General features: G+C 36.3%; 1 protein-coding gene across 2 annotated transcripts; it reads right to left on the reverse strand.

Moving 5' to 3' along the window:
* Positions 1-71: 71 nt before the first annotated feature.
* LOC128174678 (putative ammonium transporter 1) lies at positions 72-9,246 on the reverse strand. Of its 2 annotated transcripts, none has more exons than XM_052840180.1 (11): positions 7,154-7,566; positions 5,989-6,078; positions 4,467-4,703; positions 4,120-4,223; positions 3,519-3,656; positions 3,085-3,315; positions 2,213-2,351; positions 1,432-1,526; positions 1,042-1,168; positions 794-907; positions 72-616 (listed from the first exon to the last, which is right to left on the reverse strand). In XM_052840180.1, exons 1-11 carry the CDS (start codon positions 7,257-7,259, stop codon positions 456-458), a joined length of 1,542 nt encoding a protein of 513 aa, XP_052696140.1. In that variant the 5' UTR covers positions 7,260-7,566; the 3' UTR covers positions 72-455. The 2 variants fall into 2 exon arrangements, with proteins under 2 accessions (XP_052696140.1, XP_052696134.1); XM_052840174.1 differs by lacking the exon at positions 7,154-7,566 and adding an exon at positions 9,076-9,246 and having other exon boundaries at positions 73-616.
* Between the last annotated feature and the right edge of the window lie 4,721 nt (positions 9,247-13,967).

The following is a 13,967-nucleotide window of genomic DNA, read 5'->3' on the forward strand; positions in this document are numbered from 1 at the left end:
TAACAACTCGCAGTATGTAAATTTCATCTTTATCCTCATGATCATCATGATCATCATCATCATCATCATCATCATCGATATATAAGCACCATCATATGCATTTGTTTATGAGCAGAACACGCTAGTTTGAAATTTCATTATGTAACCTGAACATGCATGTATGCCATTTTATGTATAATTTGCGACACACACGATTGAAAACATTATATGAAATATACATGTAACAACAATTTACGTGGATTGAAAATGTATATAAAAAATAGCATATTTTTTTATACAGAAAAATACACAAGTATGTAAAAGCAATGCAAATATGCTTACAGGATATAAACTGTGGATTTTCATGAACAAAATATAATATATGTAATCATAAAGGGGGGGCAGCAAGTTTTTTGAAATTTTTAAACCACCAACAACAGGTTGGAGTTAGTTTATAGTCGCGGATTGAAATGACATCACAGTTTGGTGTTGTTAACAGTGATGGTGATGCCATTACCGGACTTGTTGATGGGCTTAGCCTTCTCGGAAGAACCATTCACGACAACATGACGAGATTCCGGATTTTCGTAAGGTCCTTTGTCTGTTATCTCTCTTTCGAATGCCATGTTTGCAAATCCTGAAATGGTATGTAAGTCATTGCATAATGCATTGGAAAAAAATTGAATAAAAACTAAGAATCAATGATAAAATTATGTAAAAACAGTCTAATGGTAAGTACAGATTCTAAAGTTATCTATCCATGGAACATTGGTAACGATTATACCAATGCTACTGGTGGAGACCAAGGACCTACCCTGGGTGACAACTGTGGGGTTGTTTTCCAGTATCTGAATGAGGCGCTCAATATGACCGTGTCCATAAGCTTCAACGGGGTACGCCGGCTCGTTGTGTTTTGGAATGTCCAAACCTGGGAAAAAAACCAAACAAAAAACCAAGTTGAGCCTCTAAAAAAAGCAGAGCAGGATCTGAAATTTCAATCCTTTCAAGCCAGAGCGTTTATAAAACAATTTGAGATATTTAATTTAAACTTTATATGTTAACCTTTTTCTTCTTCTTCTTGGGGGACTCTAAGAATTTTAAAACATCTCAGTAACCCGAACACCAGACATGAAAGCGAGGCTGTCCAAGCTACAATGGCCGCCAACCCTATGCACTGCCAGCCAAGTTTCTATATTAAATTTAAAAAAAAACTTTAAACAAGTTTCCCAGGATTTTTGAAGTGTCAATTTATTACTGAATCTTACATGTCAATGCTGTGCATGTTAGCATAATGTTAAAAGAAGAATTAGCAAAATAGTGCTTTATAATTTTCTGTAAAAATAGACTATTTGTACACTTAGTGCCAAATACCTTAGCACTGTCCATATAAAGATAGACATGTGAAATAAATATGGAAGTTACAGAATCAAGAAAGCAGACTGAAATACTTACGTATCCAGATTTAAGATTTCCAGCATAAAAAATTCCTTCTTTGCTATCGAAGAACGCAACAGCAATTAAACCCCAGCTCCCACCTCCAAAGTGCACTATCAAACGAAATGCATAACATCGTACATGTGCATGTAAACATTTGCATTAAGTGAATTTTATATCCTAATTGTTTGGAAAACGTATGTATGTATTTTTTTCATTCAAGTGTTGGTAAAAAAGAGCATTTAATTTGACAAACTGCAATAACATCACTGAATTTATAATCATATATTTTCTTTAACTATCTTCAATACAACCTATTAAATTTTGATGTTTACATTCAGTATATATTTCCCCATATGTTTACATTGGAAATCTGCGACGTTCCATCTCCTATGAATACACTTACATGTAGCTAATTCATGCGCCAGGAGCACAAAAATAGACGTCATTCTCCATTTTGAGTGTACATAATTGTATGATTAAATGAAACGTTCAAACTTACCTAACCAATTTGACGTGTACTAATGGAACATAATCATTAAATCATATCTATTCGTCAATATTAATGAAAAATTCTGACGACAAAGTTTCTGGCATTATATTTAAAGTCGCGGAAGCGTACCAAATAACATGTTAATACAACTGTATGGCTGTTCCATGTATGTTTCATATCCCTGATTAAGAGCGTAACTATATAATGGCTTTAAAGCGACGATGCATAAATATTTCATACAAATAGACATCATAATGAATACATATAAGCATTGAATGCTTAAATGATGTTTGGTAAATGCAAAACCTGCTACGGCATCCAGAGGATCGTCTATACCAAGCTTTATCATCAGGACAGAGTAGGTTCGGAATACAATGGCGGCGATAAGTCCCACTACGCATGCGGCATATGGCTCGTAGACGTTACATCCGGCACAGATAGCAACCTTGTGAGCAGACCAAAGACCATCATAAATAACAAAGACATAACATATTTCCATCTTTCAAACGAATACAACATTTTCAAGTGATACATTCTATAACCTAGAATAAAACATATTTGTGAGAATTTTCTATGTGCATAAATAAATTTAAAGCTTCAAAAGATCTTCTTGTAATATAATAAGAATCGTACATTTTTGAGTCTAGAGATTTTGATCAGACACCATAGTGGATGATTTGAATTAAACAAAACAATGCTTTGTTTGGTGATTCATGTGGGCATAAAGGTGACGTCATTGCAGAAAAAAATACATTAACTGCGTTATCGTTTATGTAGTTTTCTCTGCAATTATCGCTACCTTCATAACCCGCGTGAATCATCAAAGAAAGCACTTTGTTGTTTATATTTACATCTTTCTTTTTAACAAATCAATAAATTGATCGTAAAAAGTAAGAAAAAATAATTAATTTATTGTATCAGTACGTTAGATAAATGAAACAGCCAAATCATCTTATATAGGAACTTGAGTCTGACATCATCATTATTTCGTGCAGTGCGTAATTTTCCTTAGTTTAAGGTTTTTACCAGTCGATAAACGGGGCGTGTAGATTTCAGTCCTGTCAGTCTCTACAGAATTTATATCAATTTCCGTAAGAAATGGAAGGAATCGTACTTGGTAGATGTAAATGTTATGGTACATAACATAAACTGTCTTCAAACTCAAATCAGATACGTACCATTCCCGTTAAAGCACCATTAATTGTGACCAGAAGACTCCAAGTATTCCCAAAGACTCTGAGTCGATTAAGGATGAGCGACATAAAGGCGGCGAAGGAACCGGAAATGACGGTATTGACGACAGCTCTTGCAAGAGCCTCGCCGTCACCGCTGTTACTGATTGTGAGCTGGGATCCGCCATTGAAGGCCAAAAATCCGAAAAACAGAATGAATCCACCCAAAGCCGCAATCTGTATGTCAAAATGAATATTATTCAACATTTTAGCATTTAAAATTTTCCAAACACGTAGCAAATAGAATTATAAAGACAATGCAAGTAATCAATGCAAGACCCCTGGTAGTGGGTCTTTCCTTTTTACTATATATGTATATAAATGTACAGTTATGTTATAGAACAATGAGGTATCACACGTGTTGGGTTTTTTTTACTTACGGGTACTGAGTGACCCCTGATGGTGGCTACTGTGTTGGAACTGCGATGAAATCGGCCAAGTCTGGGGCCCAACATAATTGCTCCAATCAGGGCAGCGATTCCTCCGAGCACGTGAACAACACCACTTCCGGCGAAGTCCTGTCAAAAACAGTTAAGGTATGGTGAACGGTACCGAAGATCTGGGTTTTTTTTTGGGGGGGGAGGGGAAGTTTTATTATTTTTTATTTTATTTTTTTTGGTGAAAATGACAGACATTTGTTGCATTACATAGAACAAGTTCATCCTGAGGAAATTGAAGCTTGATATAACAGTAACTGTTCTCTTTGTATATTGGGGATTATTAAACTTTGTCTTTTGACATGAAAAATCCGTTTCCATTTTGCGCTCGGATGGGAACTTTCGTATACCAAATTGTACATTGAAAGGAAAATGTTAAACCAAGAAAAAAATACATTACTAGCGTAAACAGTTTCCTTTGTATTGGTTCATCATAGGGATTCACTGACAACCCTCAATTAACTTTTCTGCAAATTTTGAACTGGGTATTTCCACAATATGACGTTCATTTAAAATTTTTGTCAATACAAGGATGTTTGAATACCTGATAAGCGACGACCTCGTTGTTAAGGGCGGCGTAGCTGTCCCCCACAGTTAACCATCCGCCGGAGGACCACGCCCAGTGGGTTACTACCGGGTAGATGAAACCTATAAATGGCATTCACAGAGTTATCGCTCTTCGCGCACACAGTGAAACTCAACTAAATCATATTCCAATCGTCTGGCCTTTTTTCAAATTAGTCCTTCTTTACAGTAATACATTTATTCGATCTTAAAAATTATAATGCTATGATCATCATTTCAAATCATATTTGAACCGGAGAATAAATGTTTCTAGGGAGCTTGGTTTTTATAGTACCAAGTTTTAACGGAAAGCATTTTAAAACATACCTGTAATAAACACGCTATAAACGAAGTAAGCAACAAATTCGCAACGCTCCGCAACAGCCCCGGACACGATGGTGGAGGCAGTGGCTGCGAACGTGAACTGGAAGAAGAACATGGCGTACTGCCTGTGTGGAAGACTGTGGGAGGCGAAGTACTTCAGTCCAATAAACTTGTCTGCCTCTCCACCATCTCCAAAGGCGAAGGCGAAACCAAAGAGCCAATAGGACACTCCGGAAATAACTGGGAAATCAAGAACAACACATGTATCCCACCGGACAGAAAACTCATTAGTAAGATTAATAGTGATTATATACGGTATCATCATTTTAATAGTATATATTTCATATTATGGCAATTTTTAGACCTTTTATATACACATGTGAAAATGTTCACAATTTAGTCAGAAGACAGTGTATTCTAATATCTCACAAAGGTGTAGTATTGAATTTTTGTTCGTGTGCGATATACATGTACACACCTAAATTATGCTTCATTCTTACATGTTCACGGACGTGTTCATGACATGTAAGTGGGTGAGAAACGATGCATAGAAAGATCTTTAAGTACATGTACATGGACTGGTGTGATACCGTTTATTTGAATTTTTGACATTAAAATCTGCATCGATCTCAGTTTGTCAATTTTACATTAACGAACGAATAACTTTGGTTAAATGAAGCGTGAAGTTAAAAACCTACAGTGCGAAATCATCTCCAATATGCACAGCTTTATGCTAATATAAAGTATAATGATTCAAAAATTGTTATTGATCACTATCAATTCAGAAGAGAAGACGGTCGGACAACGACAATAACTTTTGGTCTTTAATTCTTTAATGAGCATGCCATGCCACACCGCTAGCATACTAAGCTCCAGCGTCTTTTCAAGGTTAAAACTAGTTTTTTCTAGTGCATTGTCAAGGTCAGGATAACTCAAAGATGGGCTGTGTAGACATTTAATGGAATGCTGCATGAGCTAACTTCGTGATAGGAAAAGGCAAAATAGTTTGTCAATGAGTTCCGACAATACCTAGTACCGTACCCTGTATTATTTCACAATGACCCGTACTTTGACGAGATTCAACAGCTGTACATGTATGAACTAGCATTGGGTTCAAATTAAACAATTCCTTGTTGGATGCTGGAATGAGTCCTTTCTTTACGGTTATGCGTATAGAGCGATAAGGTTAGGCTTGTTTTGATTGTTATAAATGTTATACATACGACCATGACTGTATTACACGAATAACCCCCCCCCCCCCCCAATTTTATACATGTATATGTCAATATACATGCGTTTTTCTTTTCATCTTTCAGGAAATTCAATTAACAACTTATCATAATAGGTCAACATTTACCGCATTTTAGTCCTTGTCGGTGAGCCTGATAGTGTACGTAATTCATTCAATATTCTAAATTGTTCTAAATGATTTTTTTTATACCATGACTAATTTGATATTTGATTCTAATCGGTTTTTATCAAAGACGTGATATGTCATCGTTATATAGGTAATGAATTAACTTACACAAATCCATCACATTCTTTATCAGAATGTTTGTTGTGTTTTTACTTCTAACAGCGCCGGCCTCCAGGAAGGCAAACCCACATTGCATAACTGTAAAAAAAAACCCAACACAAACATGCATTAAACTTACTAAAGCCATACTTCAATGGTTTAGTTAAATACATTAGTTTCAATACTTTACGTTCAACGTTTATCATGCTTGAGTGATATACAATATAGAGAGGTATACATGTAAGAGGTCTCATGCGCCACCCCCATCCCACCCCATCCCAACCCCCGCCCATTCCCTCCCTCTTTTGGGTCATTGCAAGAGATTATTGGGTAACTTCCCTCCTGAAGATTATGATTTAGAAGATTGGCAAATTAATGTGGTTTTATTAATATTTTCTCTTCACCTGCTGGTCGGAGCAAGCAATGAATATTAATGAAATCAAAATTTAAAACAGGCACGTAGCATCGTTTTTGAAAGTGGGGGGGGGGGGGTAGACTCATCCAAAAAATCTTCACTGTTCATTGCCTTATTTTTACTTTTTCACTTGGTCTCAAAAAAGTGTGTGTGGGGGGGGGGGGGGACACCTTGATAATTCACTTTTTATATGTAAATTTAAGAACATTCTTTGCTGCGACAAAAAGTGGAGGGGGGCTGCCCCCTCTCTACACCCCCCCCCCCCCCCTTTGATGCTACGTGCCTGTAAAATAAACCCAAAGGTATTGATTTCATGATTGACTAGATATATATTTCTCAGCAGAGTAGGAACGATGACTTAATTTTTTTTACACCAGTGATAAAATTAATGTTTGTTGCACGAAACTTTTATGGATTATAGGACAGATACTTGGATAAACACCAATTCGCAATATGATAAAATTCAGTTAAATACGTTTGGAAATCTTAACACAGCTAACATATAAGAAAAAATGTAAGAAAACATATCTACTACAGGCAAATGTATCTTTTATACATATTTTTTCTTCATTCGTTATGTCTCTGCCAAATAAATGAAACAATTAAAGACCTTATGGGTTTTCTTACAAGAAATTATGATGTTAAAGAAAAATTGTGATTACTTAAACTCAAAAGATAAAGAAAATTAAAGGTAGGATTAAAAAAAAATAATGCATGAAAACATAAAAGTTACGGATAGTAATAATGCAGAAAACTTACAAACTATGCACATTCCCATAATTATTAAAAACAGAATATCCAGGTTGTTTTCTATGGTAGTTAGCCTCGGGACTACCGCTATTATCATTGAGACGTTTTCTGCCATTTTGCAATACTGTTAATATAAGTCCAAATCAGACAAATCATACAATGTACACATGTATTTATACACAATTTTATTTGATGAAGTCACGTGGTAATATATCGATCGGTGGCTTCGGGTCGTTGAGCTTTCAAACTGTTTCACTCAAGTATCATTTTAGAGAGAGGAAGATCCGTGAGGCATGGTTCAGTGAATTTAAAGTGCCTCCAGAATTCTCCACACGTGTTCACTGAGGGACGGAGTGATCAGGGCGTGTTACGCAACAAACCTGTGATGGTTCTCTACGTGTTGATGTTTAATAGCATGGAATCTCTCTCTCATGACTGTGTGTGTGTGTGTTACCTTACTGATGCCAGATGTACACTTATTTATGAAATATTATTGAATAATAATAAATATTGGAAACTTGGTAATATTATCTCATAATTCATCTCTTAAGATAGTCTGGGCATTTTAATGCATGTGGAACAAATGGTTCGATTGTACATAGGTGTAATTTCAGTCTAGTTCAGTTCAGCATAGCTAATTTAAAAAAAACAAAACATTTTTTAAACTTAATTAGTTAATCATTGTGTGGTGTAAATATTGAGCATCAAAACTTGGTGTTTTAGGGGCGGTGTTTGCCCTTTGCGTACAAAATGCGCTTATTGAACAATATTTCAAAATTCACCAAAGTACACGTACCCGACGAGGATATAAAAACTGCTACGTCGGCTTAATTTTGAAAAAGGTAATCACTTTCCAACTTTAGGTAACAGCCGGTTTGAACCAGCATTTGCATGTTACGGTCAGTGTAATCTATAGCTTTTAAAATTTTAACAAAACGGAACATAGAACGGCTAAATTAAATTTCTAGTTATTTATTTTAAAACCACATTGTAGCATTTTCACATAGCACTTTCTGAAGGAACGCCTTTTTTAAATACCTGCAACATCTGATGAGCACGTGGGGCGTGTATGACTTGTGTACGACATCACAGGTATACCGGCATACCTGTAGCTAAATATTATGTACACGGTTAGGATTGCGTCAGTTCCATGGTTGATTAACGGTCCCGCATGAATCGATATCTGCTTTCGAATTCCATAAGATGAATTGTATAATATAAGCATTTCTTACCTAAACACCCGCGTGCTCGTAATATGATATCAGCATGTAATGCTTAAGTATCAGCATATAATGATGTAGTATTTATTAAGCATGTAATGATAAAGTATCAGCATATAATGCTATAGTATCAGCATATAATTAGGTACATGTAGTACCGGCATGTTATGCTAAAGTATCAGCATGTAATGAGGTAGTATCAGCATGTAAATTATAAATGCTAAATAAAGTGTCAGCATATAATGAAGTAGTATCAGCATGTAATGATAAAGTATCAGCATATAATGAGGTAGATAAGTATCATTTTGTAATGCTACAAAAAGTGTCAGCATATGATTAAGTAGTATCAGCATGTAATGATGAAGTGTCAGCATATAATGAGGTAGTATCGGCATGTAATGATAAAGTATCAGCATATAATGAGGTAGTATCGGCATGTAATGATAAAGTATCAGCATATAATGAGGTAGTATCGGCATGTAATGCTATATAAAGTGTCAGCATATAATGAAGTAGTATCAGCATGTAATGATAAAGTATCAGCATATAATTAGGTAGTATCAACATGTAATGATAAAGTAACAGCATGCAATGTTGAAGCATCAGCATATAATGAAGTATCATCTTAAAATGAATTTTCATCCACCTAAAGCAGTTGAGACCTTCCATAGTTTTTAGTTTGGATTGAACATAATTAATACTTGTACTTACAATACACAATCATTCCACAGACGAGCAAGAAGAGGGTATCTAGATTTGAGTGTAAGTCCGACAGGTTGTTTCCTGGCTCGGTAGTCATGTTGGAAGCGTTAGCAGCATACATGACGTCCATTGTCTCCGAGTCCATCGATCAAAGTCGTACCTGGCACTGGCCGGTGAGTAGTGTTCTCAAATCACTCTGGTACTATTTTACAATGTTGACACCTATAGCACTGTTTATATTACCAACCATGTGAACAGTTCATCTAAACAGAAAAATTAACTTAAAATACTACGTACACCACAACATGCGGGGTGTATACTTGAAAAATTATCAATTAAATCTTTCCAACACAGATCCTCATTTGGAACCAAAAATTCATTATATTGTTATTGCATGTAAACACTATCCGTACAGCAGACCCTTGGAATCTCATCCGTCGCTCTATTACTATGTAAAGATGCATCGAAATCAAAACCTGGAAACCGTGTTGCTGAGGTAAAGACGCATCGATATCCAAGTCTGGAAACCGTGTTGCTGAGGTAAAGATGCATCGATATCCAGCTCTGGAAACTGTGTTGCTGAGGTAAAGATGCATCGATATCCAGGTCTGGAAACCGTGTTGCTGAGGTAAAGATGCATCGATATCCAGCTCTGGAAACCGTGTTGCTGAGGTAAGATGCATCGATATCCAAGTCTGGAAACCGTGTTGCTGAGGTAAAGATGCATCGATATCCAGCTCTGGAAACCGTGTTGCTGAGGTAAAGATGCATTGATATCCAGCTCTAGAAACCGTGTTGCTGAGGTAAGATGCATCGATATCCAGCTCTGGAAACCGTGTTGCTGAGGTAAAGATGCATCGATATCCAGGTCTGGAAACCGTGTTGCTGAGGTAAAGATGCATCGATATCCAGGTCTGGAAACCGTGTTGCTGAGGTAAAGATGCATCGATATCCAGCTCTGGAAACCGTGTTGCTGAGGTAATGATGCATCGATATCCAGCTCTGGAAACCGTGTTGCTGAGGTAAAGATGCATTGATATCCAGCTCTGGAAACCGTGTTGCTGAGGTAAAGATGCATTGATATCCAGCTCTAGAAACCGTGTTGCTGAGGTAAGATGCATCGATATCCAAGTCTGGAAACCGTGTTGCTGAGGCAATGATGCATCGATATCCAGGTCTGGAAACCGTGTTGCTGAGGTAATGATGCATCGATATTCAGCTCTGGAAACCGTGTTGCTGAGGTAAAGATGCATTGATATCCAGCTCTGGAAACCGTGTTGCTGAGGTAATGATGCATCGATATCCAGCTCTGGAAACCGTGTTGCTGAGGTAAAGATGCATTGATATCCAGCTCTGGAAACCGTGTTGCTGAGGTAAAGATGCATTGATATCCAGGTCTGGAAACCGTGTTGCTGAGGTAAGATGCATCGATATCCAAGTCTGGAAACCGTGTTGCTGAGGTAATGATGCATCGATATCCAGGTCTGGAAACCGTGTTGCTGAGGTAAAGATGCATCGATATCCAGCTCTGGAAACCGTGTTGCTGAGGTAAGATACATCGATATCCAGGTCTGGAAACCGTGATGCTGAGGTAAGATGCATCGATATCCAGGTCTGGAAACCGTGTTGCTGAGGTAAAGATGCATTGATATCCAGCTCTGGAAACCGTGTTGCTGAGGTAAAGATGCATCGATATCCAGCTCTGGAAACTGTGTTGCTGAGGTAAAGATGCATCGATATCCAGCTCTGGAAACCGTGTTGCTGAGGTAAGATACATCGATATCCAGGTCTGGAAACCGTGATGCTGAGGTAAGATGCATCGATATCCAGCTCTGGAAACCGTGTTGCTGAGGTAAGATGCATCGATATCCAGGTCTGGAAACCGTGTTGCTGAGGTAAAGATGCATCGATATCCAGGTCTGGAAACCGTGTTGCTGAGGTAAAGATGCATCGATATCCAGGTCTGGAAACCGTGTTGCTGAGGTAAAGTTGCATCGAAATCCAGCTCTGGAAACCGTGTTGCTGAGGTAAAGATGCATCGATATCCAGCTCTGGAAACTGTGTTGCTGAGGTAAAGATGCATCGATATCCAGCTCTGGAAACCGTGTTGCTGAGGTAAGATGCATCGATATCCAGCTCTGGAAACCGTGATGCTGAGGTAAGAGGTATCGATATCCAGCTCTGGAAACCTTGTTGCTGAGGTAAGATGCATCGATATCAAGCTCTGGAAACCTTGTTGCTGAGGTAAAGATGCATCGATATCCAGGTCTGGAAACCGTGATGCTGAGGTAAAGATGCATCGATATCCAGGTCTGGAAACCGTGATGCTGAGGTAAAGATGCATCGATATCAAGCTCTGGAAACCTTGTTGCTGAGGTAAAGATGCATCGATATCCAGGTCTGGAAACCGTGTTTCTGAGGTAAAGATGCATCGATATCCAGCTCTGGAAACCGTGTTGCTGAGGTAAGATGCATCGATATCCAGCTCTGGAAACCGTGTTGCTGAGGTAAAGATGCATCGATATCCAGGTCTGGAAACCGTGTTGCCGGAGTAAATTGTTTGGGTACGGCATTTAAGAAAGTACTGCAGATGATTATATAACCTTATTGTATTCAAACGAGACGTGTGCATGTTTTATATTTTATGCAGCTTGGGAGAGTGTATGCTTGTATTGATGTGCATAATTTTACATTTTCCAGTTTCTTTGTCAGTGATAACACTACGGATCGATTTTGTAACAAATTGTCCGATAAAGTTCATCAAAACGCGGTTGAGGCGCAATACGCGGTTTGCATGATTATACGACATGATAATAACTTTAATGTCAAGAACAATAGCTGGAAAATTTTAAATATAAGTGATAAGGAATCATTTTTTTAATACTATGAGGTGATCAAGTACGGTCGAACATGGTCAACTCTGTCATAAAGGCCATGAGACTGTATTGGATTTGATCATCTCATAATATTCAAAGAATGATTCTTATTTCTCAATTAATAACTAGAACTGGTATATAATGGAATTTGACATGTTTTAAGCAAACAGAGAAACATTTCTACTAACATGTTTTCTATTATGGTGTGATATTTTTTTTTTAAAATAGGACATGTTGTCAATGAGTCTGGCCCGATGACTGCACTTTATCAAACTTGTATACAGGCTTACTTTTGATATCAGTTTCAATTTTGAATTTTCTACTTTTTAATCCTTTTGTAAGCTTAAATTTACGTCCGCCAATTCTTTATGTACCTAAAGTTGTCAGTGAATTGAGTCATTGACAGACTTATACAATAAAATGCTTTCTTTGGTGATTCATGAGGAATATGAAGGTGGCGACATTACAGAAAAAATAGATAATCCGCGTTAGCATGTTACGTAATTTTCGGCAATGATCGCTACCTTCATAATCCGCATGAATCATCAAAGAAACCATTTTATTGTTTATATTTACATCTTTCTTTTAACAAAGTAATAAATTGATTGTAAAAAGTAAGTAAAATTCACTAAATTACTGTTAATGTACATCGTTACGTTAGAAAAAGAAACAGCCAAATCGTCTCTTATGGGAATTTAAGTCTGGCATCATCATGATTATTCCGTGCGGTCCGTGATTTTTCTTATAGGTCGCTGTAGGTTTCGACCAATTGATAAACGGGGCGTGTAGATGCAGCCTTGCTGTTTCTATAATGAAAAACTTTTTAACTCAGATGGGGGCTTAGGAATTTTGAACAATTGAGCAAAGATATATATTTCGGCTTCTACTAATCCCGATCTTGTCCCGTAAATCGAATAACTCTGTTATTTTGGCTTCTATGTGATCTGCTAGAAACTGTCTTATTTTCACGACCTAACTGAAAATGTTATAAACACTTGATTTCCTACATAAACATATGCCACTGGCTTTGACCGAGTATTGATAGATGGAATGCAATATAATTTGTTTCTTTGGATCTAATTGAAAGGCATTAAAAATTAGTTCTTTGAAAAAGTTTTTTTTAAACCAAAAGATGTTCATAGCAAATTGACAAATACATCATAAATTTAAATTTTAAGACTTGAGAAAAACTGAAAATTTAATTACCTGTCACATTTCAACGTCTTAGTGAAACACAACATACTATATAAGAGTGAAACTAGGACTCCCTATAAATTGAAAATGGCGAGTGTCGTCCTTTTAATGTATATTGAATACACATTATTAAAACAGAGGTTGTCAGGTGAATACATAGGAATACACATAAAATTACCAAATATAATCAATGTTGTCTTCAGGAACAAATAATAAAGAACTCCACTCTCCGACAAGCGAGTTCTTGTGTAAGAAATCAAAATAAGAAAGCAATATTATCAGATAATAAAATAAATCAATGCAATCAACTTTTATTTTGAAAAATATTTATTTCTCAAATACATATTATTGAAATAATTGAATTACAGTACAGTTCAGGAAGCAATCAAAAAGGCCCTAAATCATCAATTTTCAATAATTATTCATATTTAGTAATTGAGCTTTTCAAATAAGCAAATAAATGCAACATGGTTAAGTCATGATGAACATGCGTGATTGAAATACATACATGATTTATATACATACTGTAAATGTAAGATATATTTTAAGCACTGGACTAAAAGTCAAAATTTAAAAAGTATACATTTTTTCATGGAAAATAAATACTCAAATGATCAATCTCATTGTTCGGTTAATAATTCAAATAAATATGAAATTCATAAATCTAATACACCTTTTAATCATTTGTTTCAAAACAAATACATATTTTGGTTCATTAATCAAATAAATATAATATTTACATGTATATGTACAAGAAAAACAAGACAATACTCGTCAATAAACTGAAATCTTCATATCAAATCAAATAAATGGCGATACATTAAGGGAAGC

Source organism: Crassostrea angulata, chromosome 1, assembly GCF_025612915.1.
Source record: "Crassostrea angulata isolate pt1a10 chromosome 1, ASM2561291v2, whole genome shotgun sequence".
In the NCBI taxonomy this organism is placed as follows: Eukaryota; Metazoa; Mollusca; class Bivalvia; order Ostreida; family Ostreidae; genus Magallana; species Magallana angulata.